This window comes from Sus scrofa, chromosome 5, assembly GCF_000003025.6.
Source record: "Sus scrofa isolate TJ Tabasco breed Duroc chromosome 5, Sscrofa11.1, whole genome shotgun sequence".
NCBI classification, from domain to species: Eukaryota; Metazoa; Chordata; class Mammalia; order Artiodactyla; family Suidae; genus Sus; species Sus scrofa.
The window spans coordinates 45,258,951-45,274,860 of NC_010447.5; the positions used below are offsets into that span (position 1 = coordinate 45,258,951).

The following is a 15,910-nucleotide window of genomic DNA, read 5'->3' on the forward strand; positions in this document are numbered from 1 at the left end:
ATGCCTTGACCTATTTTAGTCACAAGCAGGAAAGCTGAGGTATGCTGCAGGGAGAAGAGGAGCAGACTTAAGATCTGGTGGGCATGACATTTTGGCTGCTTTACAACGGCAAATAGAGGAAGGTAAGGCTTTATCATAAGTGCTGATCCAAAGAATTTGGTATGTGAAAGGCACACCAAGTTACAACTCACACAGATTCAAGAATGAGAACAAAACCTAAAAAAGAGGTACTACTGAAAGTTTTAGAGATCATAGCCACAAACAGCAATTTCATTTAGACATGCTCAAGCAGGTCCTTAATCTTGCACTGCCGTTTCAAAGTTGAGGCCAAACTATGTACACCTTTCACCAAGAAATACTGCCATTAAATTTTATATTCAGAACACTATATTTCCATCCCATTTTGTATTTCTTTTTCCTTTGTGTTATGATAAACATTCTGCCTTATGCAAGATAACAATGGGACTTCTAATACTGGTGTACATATAATTAACACCAAGATTCTTGCTTAAGAAAACTAAAGATGCTGATCTAAATAAAAGAAAACAAAAATATTTTAAAAGCATCAAAGACCTTATTTGATACTAAAAATTGGTGTTTAAAGATCTGAGAGAAGACAGAGACATTAGTTCACAATTCAAAATTAATCTGTCTGGAGGGTATTTGCTGATTCTGAAATTAAACAAAAAGAAACAAAATGATGTGTTTTAATGAAACAAAAAGTCTACAAAGTTTAAAAAAATAAAAGCTAAAACTAAAAATGCAAGATATCATATGTATATACAGATATATGTAACTATACATAGTTTACATTTTGTATATGTAGAACATTTTCACTGTTTTCTCCAAATCTCCTTGTATCATTTCTTTATTTTCCATTCATTTTCTCTCTGTTATACATACAGATTATTTCTTCTACTGTATCTTCTAATTCACTAATTTGCTTTTAAAAATCCACCCACTGCAGTATCTATATTATCTACATATATATCTATATCAAACTGGTGTCTTAAGAAGAAAAAAAAGAGACAACGGGAAGATAATTGATTTCGTACATGCTGAGGAGTTTTAATACTTCTTACTAATTCCTAAGTCCTTGCCAAAGTTTGGTAAGAACATTTACTGTGAAAGTAAGTAATAAAGGGATGACCATGTAACACATGTTGAGGATTTCTGGGTTGATGACTCTACATTATGGAAGATACACAGGAAAAGTACCAATGAAGGCTTCTCCATGATACCTGATGACCTCGAGAAGAGATTCTAGTACTGTCAATTACTAAATTACATTTGGTTGACCAGATATTCACTAGTGTAGAGTTTACTGTATGATATTTTGGCTACTGATGTTTAAGGAAAACAAAAGGTTTTCTGGAACACATTCTAGGAGCTAGACATTATTCTAGGGCATGACTGAGATACTTATGAAGCTCTCAGTTCAGTTTGACATTAGTCAAACAAGTAAGTACTTGAATCAAACATATGCTATAAGAGAAGTCTAAACTACAAGATAGGAGGTAGGGCCTTTCCCTCTAACAAAATGGTAAGTACTCTATGACTGCAGTCAGCAGTAGGATGGGAAGTAAATATATACCCAGGTACATAGAATCTTGCTTTTACAGCAAAGAGGGTGTACTTTTAAAAATTATTAAAGCAGTCTATCAAAAAGTTCTAGTGTTAGTTTCTGAAAAACACACATATAATATATATGATGAGGGTTTAAAAATTTTGAGAAATGACTTCCTTTAGCTTTTTCAACTATTTACAACAGAAAATTAAAGACTTTGTCTATTAAGTCAAATATCAATGTAGTTTCTATTGACTCTTTTTTCCTATTTATAAGTATACCTTCCTGTTCCTTTGCATATCTCATAATTTTTTCTTGTCCATAAAAATTGGGCATTTTAAATAATGTAATGCAGAAACTCTAAAGATAAGATTTCTTCCATCCCTCGGGAATAATTACTGCTGCTGTTTGTTGAGGAACTTTCACTTTATAGCTTTTCTGTGATAATTCAGCAACCTGTATTCATTGTCATGTGTAGCTACTAAAGTCTTGGTTGGGTCAGCTCAATGGTCAGCTAATGAGAAGACAGAGATTTACTTAAATACCATGAATTAGTAAGTGTTTCATTATTTGCCAAGGACCTCTATGTGTCAGGACATGCCTTCAACACTGACAGTTTACGACCCTACCTTAGCCTTCACTTTCTGCTTGCAGAGAATCAAAGTCAGCCAGAGGTGAGAGATGAGGGCTTTCTCAGGTCTTACCAGGGCATATAAACAAACCTGTGCATGGGTGTGACCTTCAAGAATTCTAGGAACATTTTAAAAAGCTAAGAGCTTTATACTGATTTTTTTTTTTTTTTTGGTCTTTTTAGGGCTGCACTCACGGCACATGGAAGTTCCAAGGCCAGGGGTTGAATTGGAGATATAGCTGCCGGCCTACACACAGCAATAGCAACACAGGGTCCAAGCCATGTCTATGACCTACACAACAACTCATGGCAATGCTGGATGCTTAACCCACTGAGCAAGGCCAGGGATCAAACCCATGTTCTCATGGATACTAGTCAGGTTCACTACTGCTAGGCCAGACAGGAATTTCCACTAGAAGCTTTATAAAGTTACCAACAGCAATCATATTTCTGATGTCTCTCTCAAGTTTTTTGGCTAGCTTCTTGTTTGTCCCAACAGGTATTTCTGTCCCAGGTAGTTGAGAGGTTAAATAGTTATCACTTACTAATTCTGACAAACATCCTGGATATAGGGCTTTTCTCACTGAACAAACTTTGAGGCAGGTCAAATATCAACAAGCCTTGTGAATGGAGACCTTCTATAGCACTGTCAGTGAAACCAAAAAATAACAGTTCTCTGGAGACAGAGTTTTTGGAGCTCTAAATCTAGTATGTGCCCTTCAGTGGCTTCTACATTGTTGGTTTTCACAGCAACTATGATTGTGAAGCTACACTAAAGCTGTGATGGAGCTGAAGAATAGGGGATGGGAATAAGGCAAGTTAAAACTTTACAAAAGCTTGCTGTTAGGAGATTTAACTATTTTTCTTGAATAAATAATCCTTGGGTTGTTGAAGTCTTTGGTTAATATCCAGAGTTCTGAAAAAAATAGTTTTTCACAATCATTGCCTTTCTGGAGAAGTTATTTTGTAGAGGCTCTTAGTCTTGCTATTCCAGAAGTCCTGCTTGTATTCTTCCTTTCAAAGAGTTTCCAATATTTGCCCAAATTCTTTTTAATATATTAAACTTACAGATTTAAAATCTTTAATTTACCTAAAGTGTATTTTTTTCAATAAAGACATAGTACTACATGATCCATGGCTGGTTGAATCTGCAGATACAGAACTGCGGTATGAAGGGCCAACTTTAAGACTTAAAGAGTTGGTAGATTTTGACATTAATAGTGGGCCCTGTAACCAATCCTCTGCAGATACCAAGGAATGACTGCATTTTTAATATTTTCAGGATCTAATAAAAGCTACAGATTATCTCTGGAGAAAAATCTGTACATTTATACAAATTCTGCATAATTCAGTAACTTCGCAGATTGTCTAGGGTCCCCTTCCATGGAACACAGATTAAGAACCCTGATTTTCTAAGGTAATTTATCTAATTTGTGATTTCATCTTTACAGATTTGTAAACTACAGAAGAATCTGTGTCTCTTTCTGTATTCTATCCTACTCCACTGGTCTGAGTATCTATCTATACCCCTAACAGTGCCACAAACTTATTACACGAAGCATCTTCCTGCTTGAGAGCCTTTGCCCTTGCTATTCTCTATTCCTGGAATAGCAAGGAATTGCTATTCCCTGGACTCTTCCCCAGCTGGTCACAAACTCCTTACTTCAATGCAGGCCTCAGTTCAAATGCAACCTCCTTAGAGTCTTTACCTGACTAACCTTTTTATATATTGGTCCCCTTACTTTCTAGTCTCTTACACAGCTTGATTTCTCTTTATGACATGTATCATTACTTCACATTAAATTATACCTTTACTAGTTTCCTGTCAGTTTTCTTTGTAAGAAGGGAGGGAATTTTTTTTTTTTTCATTACTGTATCCCCAGAAATAAGTACAGTCCCCAAAACATAAGAGATAGTCTTTTCAATTATTAAGGTAAAATACAAGAATGAAGTTTGAACATGGCAATTTATTTGCTTATCCTGCTCTTCTAAATAAATAAAAGATATATAAGCTTCACCTGGCTCCCAAGAAAAGTAATTTGTCAGTTTTCAGGAACAGGACTATGAAACTTTAAGGGGCAAATAGAATGACAGTTGTTTGGTTGTAGTTTTTTCTCCAACTATAAGAGAATAAAAGCAGTGAGCTGTTCAAGGAAGACTTGGAATATATCTGATAGGACTACCTCACCTTTGAAAATCTGAGTTACCTAGAAACTTGTTCTTTCTGCTACAGTAAATTATTTGAGAAAAATAAGAAAAAAGAAAATATTTACAGAGCAAATTTTACTAACCTGACTAATTTTTCTTTGCTCTTGGATAGCTGTTTGAATTGCCTGAGATACTTTCTCTTGATCTTTTGCATGCTCAGTCTTCCACAACTCCCTTTCTTCAGCATGGACTTTTTCCATATGTTTTCTTTCTTCTTCAATAGCTTTTAAAACTGCATCCTTCATTGCTTCTTTCTCAAGCTTCAAAACAATGACCCAAACAAAAATATTTTAAAGAGTGATTAAACAATAATTCCTTGAAAAAGACAGACGAGTTAAAAACACAAAACTTTGATTTTATAGGGTTTATTTCTAACATTGCTATTTTTATGCATATATAATAATTGCTGCAAAATAAAATAAATTGTTTGTTTTTATACAAATAACCAACTTACTTTCAAGGCATTTCTAAAACTCAAAGAAAACAAGCCTTAGCTTAAAGAATCAGTTTTCAAACAATTTGGACTTAGGATCTCTTACATGCTCAAAAATTACAGAGGACTTCCAAGAGCTTTTGCTTATGTGGGTTATACATATTAACGTTTACCATATTAATGTGTTTGAGCCTATGTGACTATCAGGGTAAAGCAAGCAGATACAGGAAGGGGTTAACATACTTAAAAAACAGGTCAATCAAGAATCAAAAGCAAACATTACATCCACAAAAACTAAAAAGAAAAGTACTCAGCATAAAATAAATGGAAATCATCTAACCAAAAAAAGAAAGGAAGAAAGGAGAAACATAGAATCAACAGGAAAACAAGTTTTTAAAATGGCATTAAATACATATCTATCAATAATTACCATAAATGTCAATGGACTGAATGCACCAATCAAAAGACACAGTGTGGAAGATTGGATTAAAAAAGCAAAACCCTACAATCTGCTTTCTACAAGAGACTCACCTTAGGGCAAAGGACACATATAGACTGAAAGTGAGGGGATGGGAAGAAATATTTCATGCCAATGGACAAGACAGGAAAGGAGGAGTTACAATACTCATATCAGACAAAATAGACTTAAAAATGAAGGCCATAAAGAAAGAAAAAGAAGGACACTAATGGCAAAAGAATCCATTCAAGAAGAGGATATTAAAATCATCAATATCTATGCCCCTAATATAGGAGTACCCACATACCTACAACAAATACTAACAGACATAAAAGGAGAAACTGATGGGAATACAGTAATAGTAGGAGACTTTAATACCCTACTCACATAAATGGACAGATGCTCTAGACAGAAAATTGATAAGTCAATAGAGATCATACATGACACAATAGAAATATTAGACTTAATTGATATTTTCAGGACATTACATCCAAAAAAAAAATGGGAATATACATTCCTCTTAAGTGCACACAGAACACTCTCAAGGATCAATCACATACTGGGGCACAAAGCTAACCTCAACAAATTTAAAAGTATAGAAATGATTTCAAGCATCTTCTCTGACCACAGTGGCATGAAAGTAGAAACCAACCACAGGAAAAGAAATGAGAAAAAACTAACTACATGGAGACTAAACAACATGCTACTAAAAACCAATGGGTCAATGATGAAATCAAGAAGGAAATTAAAAAATACCTCAAGATAAATGATAATGAAGACACAACTAATGAAAATCTATGGGATGCCACAAATGCAGTTCTCAGAGGGAAAATGATAGCAATACAAGCCTTCCTCAAAAAAAGAAGAAAAATCTCAAATCAACAACTTAACCCATCACCTAAATGATGTAGAAAAAGAAGAATAAATGAAACCTAAAGTCAACAGAAGGAAGGCAATCATAAAGATCAAAGAGGAAATCAATAAAATAGAGATTCAAAAAACAATAGAAAAAAATCAATAAAACGAAGAGCTGGTTCTTTGAAAAGGTAAACAAAATTGACAAACCTCTGGCCAGACTCACCAAGAAGAGGACAGAAAAAACCCAAATAAAATAACAAATGAAAAAGGAACTTTTTCTTGATCTTTTGCATGCTGTATCAACAGATACTGCAGAAATATAAAAAAATGTAAGAGAATACTATGAACAATTATATGCCAACAAATCTGACAACCAAGAAGAAATGGACAACTTTCTAGAAACTTACAGGCTGCCAAAACCAAATCAAGAAGAAATAGATCAACTTAACAGACAGATCACTATAAAGGAAATTGAATATGTCATAAAAACACTCCCTACAAATAAAAGTCCAGGACCAGACAGCTTCACAAGTGAATTCTACCAAACATACAAAGAGGAACTTATACCCATCCTCCATAAACTTTTCCAAAAGGTTGAAGAAGGAACACTCCCAAAGACATTCTATGACGCCTCCATCACCCTAAAACCAAAACCAAAAACACCACCAAAAAAGAAAACTATAGGCAAATATCTCTGATGTATATAGATGCAAAAATTCTCAACAAAATTTTAGCCATCTGAATCCAACAACAGATAAAAAAGATCATATACCACGACCAGGTGGGATTCATCCCAGGTGCATAAGGATGGTTCAACATATGCAAATCAATCAATGTCATACACCACATAAACAAAAGTCAAAAACCAAATGATCATCTCAATAGATGCAGAGAAAGCATTTGACAATGTCCAACAACCATTCATGGTCAAAAATCTTACCAAACTGGGTATGGAGTGAACATACCTTAATATAATAAAAGCCATTTATAACAAACCCACAGCAAATATAATACTCAATGGAGAAAAGCTGAAAGCCTACCCACTAAAATATGGAAGAAGACAAGGATGCCCACTCTCACCACTGTTATTCAACATTGTATTGGAAGTCCTAGCCACAGCAATCAGACAAACAGAAGAAATAAAAGGCATCCAAACTGGAAGAGAAGAGGGTAAATTGTCACTGTATGCAGATGACATAATATTATACATAGAAAACCCTACTACTTGAACTGATCAACAAATTCAGAAAAGTAGCAGGATATAAGATTAACATTCAGAAAACAGTCACATTCCGTATACTAACAATGAAATATTAGAAAAGGAATACAAAAATACAATACCTTTTAAAATTGCACCCCAAAAAAATCAAATACCTGGGAATACACCTGACCAAGGAGGTGAAAGACTTATATACTGAGAACTATAAAACATTAATCAAGAAATTAAAGAAGATGCAAATTAAAGTGCATTCAAAGAAATGGAAAGATATTCCATGCTCCTGGGTTGGAATAATTAATATTGTAAAAATGGCCATACTACCCAAAGCAATCTACAGATTCAATGCAATCCCTATCCAATTACCCATGATGTTTTTCACAGAACTAGAAAAAACAATTCAAAAGTTTATATGGAACCACAAAAGACCCAGAACTGCCAAAACAATCCTAAGGAACAAAAACCAAGCAGGAGGCATAACGCTCCCAGACTTCAGGTGATACTAAAAAGCCACAGTCATCAAGACAGCATGGTACACGGAGTTCCCCGTAGTGGCTCAGTGGTTAATGAATCCGACTACGAACCATGAGGTTGCGGGTTCGATCCCTGGCCTTGCTCAGTGGGTTAAGGATCTGGCATTGCTTTGAGCTGTGGTGTAGGTTGCAGATGCGGCTCGGATCCCGCATTGCTGTGGCTCTGGCATAGGCCAGCAGCTACAGCTCCGTTTCCACCCCTAGCCTGGGAACCTCCATATGCCGCGGGAGCCGCCCAAGAAATGGCAAAAAGACAAAAAAAAAAAAAAAAAAAAAAAGAGAGAGTAAAAAAAAAGAAGACAGTGTGCTACTGGCACCAAAACAGACAGACAGACCGATGGAACAGAATAGAGAACCCAGAAATAAACCCAGACACCTATGGTCAATTAATCTTTGACAAGGGAGGCAAGAACATAAAATGGGAAAAAGAAAGACATTGCATTTATATAAAATATACAAATATAATATATATATTTTCTGGGTTTTGTTTTAATCCTTATTTCCTTGACCTCAAAGCAACACTCTACAGTTGATTAGTTCTGATTTTGTGAATTCCTTTCTTTTTCCAGTTTGCATGAGATATGCTGCTTATATTTCTCCCTGGCATCTTGCTCAGTCTCTTCAATTCTTCATAACTTCTTCCTTTCTTGGATTTTAAATTTTGGAGATCTTTCAGGGCTAAGTTCTTAGACTACTCATTACTCTGCACTCTCCTGTGAGGTGATTATACAAAACAATTTCCATGGCTATCACTACCATCCTCTGCTGGAAAAAAAAATACCATATTAGCCAATATTAATATCTTCAGGTGATTTGCATATACCAAGTTGTAAAGGTCAGGTAGATCTAGCTGCCTACTTTGTCATCTAGACATATCACAGGTACCTCAAACTCTATACCGAGGTATTACTTTCTAAGTCACTGCTGAGTGAATATTCTGGGAGTTCACAACTTGGCTACCTCATATCATCCACAATGACATGCTGATTCCATCTCCTATTTCTAGAATTTGCCTATTTCATTCCTTTCCAAGACCACTATTACTCTATTTTTGCCACGCACTATCTCTTACCCAGACTTCAGATACTCTCTATAACTTCTTTCCCTGCCCCAGGTCTTTACCATTCCAACTGCTCAAAAATTAATGTCAATTACCATTACGTCACACCTGTACTCAGATTTCAATGTGTGTCTACTTACCTATGGAATAAAATTCAAAGTTATTATTCAGAATATTAGGCATCCTTCAAGGCTCAGTTCAGAAATAATTTATTGTTAAAAACTCTATGACATAGAAATATACTCATAATAATTTAATGCTTCCCTCCTTACCTTATTAGCATGTAAGTACTTTTAAATTTTTTTATTTTTATTTTTTACACAATTGTAAATTCTTTAAAGAAAAGACAAAATCATAGTTATTCTTAAACTTCCACTCCTGGCATAGTGATTTGGACATATGAGACTTTTAATATTTGCTTACTAAATTTAAATCCCAGACTCAACACTTAGTGCCATACATGTGTAAAAAAATTAATAAACAGAAACCTCAGTTAAATAGCATCAGGAGACCATAAGGAAGAGAGAGCTCTAATGCCCTTGTGACTACAGCAGAGTCCAACAGGAAGAATGACTCCTCTACTTCCCTGGCAGGAACTAAGCCAAAGAAAAGCCACAGACCCTTTGCTTCCCACAGCCCTCTCAACTTCCTTTTCCCCTCTATAAGAGCATTCTCCCTCTCTTGCCATGTGGGTTCTTGCACATGGCTCTCCCTGGTTGCAGATCTGAACTGCAATTCTTTGCTAATCCTGAATAAATCATCGTTGCTGAAGAAATATCTGGCAGTCTATTTTATTTTATGTCAACATTTTGGTGGCCCACATGGGGGCCAGAGAAGACCCTTGAAGCCTCTGGGGCTATTGAGCAAACAGATACAGTACCCACAATAACCTTGGAGACTGAAGGTGCTTCTTTCTTCTAGATCCAAGCTCATGCCATCTTTATGTTTGAAGCTCTACACCTTTTATTTGGAATTTATTTTAAGATTTCATTTTTCTTATTAATGCCTTGTTCTGTACACATCTGGCACTATGGTCTAATTTTGAGATCATACTGTTTCAACCAAAGCTGGCTGAAAATGCCTTCAGCCCTTCCTTTGGGAAGAGGGATGTCTTCACCGAAACTGTATCATTTTTTCAGACTTCAGCTTTTTCCTTTGGAAGGGACTATTCTTTGGAAACTGGATGAAAAAGCCTTTGGCCTGGCTCCTTCAGGATCAAGCTGTCTCTTTAGAACTGTCTAGTATTAAGTAGCTTGCAAGGTGTTTGAGCTGTAGGCTATTAAAGCCATTTGAAAATCATCCTTTTACTCTAGAGAAAAACTTCTGAGAAATGGATCCCAGTTATTTAAGAATTTTGAGGGCACTCACCCTACAGGGAACCTAGCCAATCTGATGTCTAAAAACCACAGTCTCTTCCTCATGTTCATTCCTGACTAACAGGACCAACCTTACCAAAGGCAAGTTATCAGTGGCCATTATGGGAAGGTTTGAAATTTCCAAACTTAATTTCTTTAAAACTGAGTTGGATTACAATAGCTCCAAAATTTCTTGACCTGAGTGATATGCCTATTTTGATTGGTATCTTAGGGCTCCCCAACATTATCAGAAGCCTAAAATTGCCTCTCTGCAAAATAAGATTTTAAGATTAGCTAAGCCAAACAAGTAAAGATGAAATGGTTCCCAAAACCTCAGGCTCTTCTTCCTTGGCTTCCCCTGGCACCATCTTGTATCATCCTTGGATCCTCCTGGCCAGACTCTGACTCTGGTGTCATCTTCCTCCTACCTGTTTATGCCGCTGATGCTTCCTCTATATCATCAATTCCCTCATACAGATCACCCTGCCAAACATCTCCTTTACTCTGAAATTCTTCACACCCCCCTCTCCTCCGAACTTGTCGGAATCTTTCCCTATAAAATTAAGCCTGGTGAGAATCCTGAATGAAATCCTTAATTTCCTACATTTGGTAGATGAAAGCTGAACTTCAAGCCTTAGTCAAAGATTTTCCCAAAATAAATCAAAGATCCACATAGATTTGCTGAGGATTTAATATAGTCATTTTCAACTCATCAACCTTGTTTCTCAGACATATCCTCTAGGCGTGTTCATAAGCTTGTCAGTGAAGGCCAGGCCCAATATAGGATGAAAACTGCTAATTGACAAAATCCTGAAAGGTCTAACTGATTATATGGGTTAGGCTCAGGCAGTTGCTAGGTGACTTCATTAAGCAATTCACAGAGCTTTTCCAAAGCCTCTTGTTTGGAAGAGAATTCAGGCTTGCACACAAAAATTGGATGAACCTGTTCATGACTACGACGATCAACTTCAGATTGCTTAAAAAGGAGCTCCCATAGTGGCTCAGTGGTTAACGAACATGACTAGCATCCATAAGGACACAGATTCAATCTCTGGCCTTGCTCAGTGCATTAAGGATCTGGTGTTGCTGTGAGCTGTAGTGTAGGTTGGAGATGTGGCTTGGGTCCTGTGTTGCTGTAGCTGTGGCATAGGCCAATTCAACCCTTAGCCTGGGAACCTCCATATGCTGCAGATTCGGCCCTTAAAAAAAAAGGCAGATTGCTTAAAAAAAAAAAATTCTGATCTTCCTTCAGATGTTGACTCCACCTGGGCAGCTTTTAACTCTGTTATTAATGGGCTGAACTGAGACCCTTCCCTTCTAATAAAAAGGACTAGGACTGAATGGAAAACTACATCCACTCCAGATGTAATTAATGTAGTAAACCAGCTCTTTCAAACTCTAGATGATCTAGTCCCTTAAAAGGAAGAACACCAGATTTCTTAATCTTCAAATCCAGCAAATGAAGTCTGCTAAATGAAATAAAAAGCTTCCCAGTGTCTGCTATTATTACAAAGAGCCAGGATACTGGAAAGGACAGTTACAAATTTAAGTGCTTTAAGTGTCTTTGGCCTTCCAACCAGCCTTTCTAATCCCCTTCCAATTCTTAAATGTGTGGCTTTGAGGGACTATAGGGGCTCTTCCCAGTCCTTCCTTTCAATCTGCTTGGAGAAGCATTTCTCGTGATTGAGGATGAATCTCTTCCAATCCTAGATGACACCAAAGACATAACCTTGGTGTTCAACCCCACTACTATAAAGCAGCCTTTGCCCCGCCTGAAATAGTGGGGATTGCTAATGAACTTCATGTTTTAGTAATGGTCTGTAATTTTCTCAGTGATCTGAAAGAAGCCTTCTCCTGCAGACAGGTTACTCCCTCCTCTGTGACTAAAGTCCTTTTGGTAAAGAGTATCCCTACCTGAAGAAGTCCTCCCAAACATCATTGTGATCTAGGAATCCACTTTATTGGCTAGATGCTTCAACAAGTTTGCACAATTTAGCCAGTTTTACAACATTTTCACTGTGCTTAACACCCTCCATCCTCTGCTTTAGTTGACTGCACTAATGACATTAAGACTCAGTTGGTGACATTTGTAGAGGCCTCCAAATACCTTGGCCAAAAGCATTGCTGTTGGTCTTCAACATCTCAGAGCCATCTCTCTGGAACTCATATACTCAGCCCCTGAGGTAATCACAGGATGCCCAATGCACTTGGCTCCTGCCATTTTTGAACCGCAACTGATACAAGAAAAGATATTCCCATATTGCAAAGGCCTAATTACTTCTATTAAAATAACTGTGCACTGGGTAGAACAATCTTTTCAAAGTGCACCATAAGCATCACACCTTGAAATCCAGAGACTCTGTCTACTAGAAAAGATATCTCTAGAAGACCTCTCTTCAATCATGGTGGAGAGGCCCCTTTCAGGTACTGATAACAAACCCTAGTGCCACCAAACTCCAAGGAACAGATTCTGGGATTCATGTTTCACATCTAAAGATAGCACTGAACCCTGACTGGACCTGCAAATCCTCTGGTGACCTGAAAATAAAGATTTCCCAGAATTAAAGCAGATGACATCTGATGAGACAGCTTTCCCAAAATACCCAGACCAGGTCTGTTGGGAGTTTGTCACCAAACCTTTAATGAAGATATAACACTTCAGATGATGTGATCTTATTATGATCTTGATAATATATGGACCTTAGATTAAAAACTACCAAAGAAGGTCTCCCTCAGACCCATCCTTGTTACTTGGCAATGACTACAATAGGTTTCAAATCTGTATTTTTCCCTCTGACCTGAGATACTGCACCTGAGAAAGGCCTTGCCTGGTGTTGAAGAACAAGAGCTTAAGCTAGAAAAATTGATTCTTGGTAAGTGATGCTTTCAGAGAAAAACTTTGATCAAAGGGGAAAATGTAAAAATAAAAATCATAAACAGAAACCTCAATTAAATAGTGTCAGGAGACCTACTTAAAGGAGAGCTCTTAAGGCCTATGACTGAAGCAGAGTCCAATAAGAAGAAAGATCTCTTTTGTTTTCTGGCAGGCACTCAGCCAATGAAAAACCATGGAATCTCTGTTTACTATAACCTTCACAACTTCCCTCCTTCTCTATAAAAGTGTTCCCCTTGCCACGTGGGAACTTGTACAAGGTTCACCATGGTTGCAGACCATGGTGATTGCAATTCTCTTGTAATACTGAATAAACCCATTTTGGCTACACAAATATCTGGCAGTATATTTATTTCAGGGAAACATGTATATTTGTTAGTACATGTATATTTAATATCTATGACAAGATTGTCCAGATGAGCTATTTCAAAGTTGGCTTTAAAAATCATTTATATTGATAAATAAATACATGTGTACACACACACACACACACACACACACACACAATCATTACTTGTATGATGCCTATCAAATACCATGTGGATATAGTGTCCCTATGTGTGTGTGTGTGTGTGTGTGTGTGTGTGTGTATACTTTTAAATAAGTAATTAATAATCTAAACTTGAAGGACTTCAACATCTTGTGCAATGTAAATTTAACAAGAATATGAAGAGTAGAAATGGAAAAAATTCTTTTTGACTTCTGGGACAAAATGTTTTTAAATGTAGACTGACTGTACCATTAATGAATTCAATCTGTCAATTCTACTTACAAAGAAACTGATTATTACTGATGAGTCTGTACCAAGCAAATAATTAGACATAAAGATGACAATTCTTAGCAACAATATTCACTTTAGGTATTGAGGTGGGGATAAACAAAAATAGGAATTGTACTAGAATTAAACTACAAAATAAACTTTTCAGGTAGAAATATACCTTTGCAGCAGATACTAATGCCTCTTTATTTCTTTGCCTTTCTTCCTCCAAACATTTTTCCAATATTTCCTGTAAATGATAAGATCATTAGACATTAAATGTATTATTTGAGTTAACATTCTTTCCACACTCTAACAAACAAAATATTACCTTCTGTTCTTGAGATTGCTGAATTAAAGCCTCCTGTATTTTTTCTTTTAACAGTTCCTTCTCTGTATCAAGCATTTCCAGGAGCCTCTGATGCTACAAGGAAAGGTAACTGCATTATGATTATGGCTCTGAAACTGATGATCTATCACATAGAGAAGAGCTGGTGGAATTCATTTCATGTAGTTACTGGAGGAAACAATGGGAAGTTTGCTAAAATGAAGAACTTAGGAGCCAAAAAACACTGAATTCACCTTTCTTCCATCAGCCAAGATATATCTGTTTTCTCCCAAACTCACTAAAGTATATGACATAGGATCTAATTTCAAAATTATTCTGAATATGAAGTGAATCAGAAAATGATAAAATATACCTTCCCAAAATTAAATTTGGTAAATTTACTCGCTAAAATGATTATTAGCTTGTAACAAGAGAGCAATCAGATTATAATTGAATTTTGCTTGACAATTATCCTAACAGATTCTTGTGTTTCTACTAAAGCATTGTTTTAGAAATGGAAAGATTACTGTTCTGATCCCAAGATTTTACTACAGCTTTTTTTTAAACTAATCTGTGAAAATAGTCAAGGGAACATTATGTGATAGCTATTAAAGAATCTAGAGTTCATGTATTTATTTTTATTCCAATGTACTGGTGGAAGAGCACAAAGCCACCAGCTAGTTATGGACTAGGCCCTCAGAATTCAAAGTTTTCTTAAGAAAATTTGACATCTGTAGTCTCAAAATCTTCTGTATCGCTAAGCCAAACACTTATTCTGAACAGTGCTAATGGGGAAACAAAACCAAAAATACATATGTACTTTTACTCACACAGATTTCTCATTCAGTTACTACAGGCAAATAAGATATTTTCTTAGATTCAGAATGCCTTTTACATAGAAGCCTCTTTTAAATACAAACCTATTCTGATACCCAATATTTTAAAACAGATATATGTCAATCAATGTAATTCTTATTTAAAAAAATTTTTAGGCAGGCAGTCTACATTGAGAGTGACTAGTCAGAAAGTTAAGATAATCCATTATTCCTGCCTTTAATTTCTTTCTTTTTTGGTCTTTTTAGGGCCACACCTACAGTATATGGAGGTTCCCAGGCTAGGGATTCAATTGGAGCTGTAGCCGCCGCCTATACCACAGCGATACAGAATGTGAGCAGCGGCTACAACCTACACCATAGCTCATGGCAATGCTGGATCCTTAACCCACTGAGCAAGGCCAGGGATCGAACTTGTGGCCTCATGGACACTAGCTGGGTTCGTTAACAGCTGAGCCACAAGAGGAACTTCATCTGTCTTTAATTTTAATGTTATTTTTTATCTTAACTTTTCAAGAAAATAAGAAAAATTACAAGATGTGTTTTTTTCTTTAAAAACAAATCCAATCTGTGATATCATATAAATCATGATATGCGAGAAATTATTAGCAGCATATGAATTTGTGAAAAGCATATGACTAATAAATAAGTAGATTTAGCATATGATATATAATAACAACTAGACTTTAATGCTGTGGTCTATTAAAGTCTAGATGCACCAAGAATTTCATGTCAGAAACAATAACTAATTCTATTTATAGAACATGTGATAAAATGTGTT

General features: G+C 36.1%; 1 protein-coding gene across 7 annotated transcripts in view; it reads right to left on the bottom strand.

Moving 5' to 3' along the window:
- CCDC91 (coiled-coil domain containing 91) overlaps window positions 1–15,910 on the bottom strand; it is a 387,500-nt gene that overhangs the window by 120,789 nt on the left and 250,801 nt on the right. For all 7 annotated transcript variants that reach the window (XM_021090992.1, XM_021090995.1, XM_021090994.1 and 4 more), the window contains 3 exon segments: window positions 14,300–14,392; window positions 14,150–14,218; window positions 4,490–4,666 (listed from right to left, as the gene is read on the bottom strand). In XM_021090992.1, coding sequence (XP_020946651.1) covers window positions 4,490–4,666; window positions 14,150–14,218; window positions 14,300–14,392 — 339 coding nt within the window.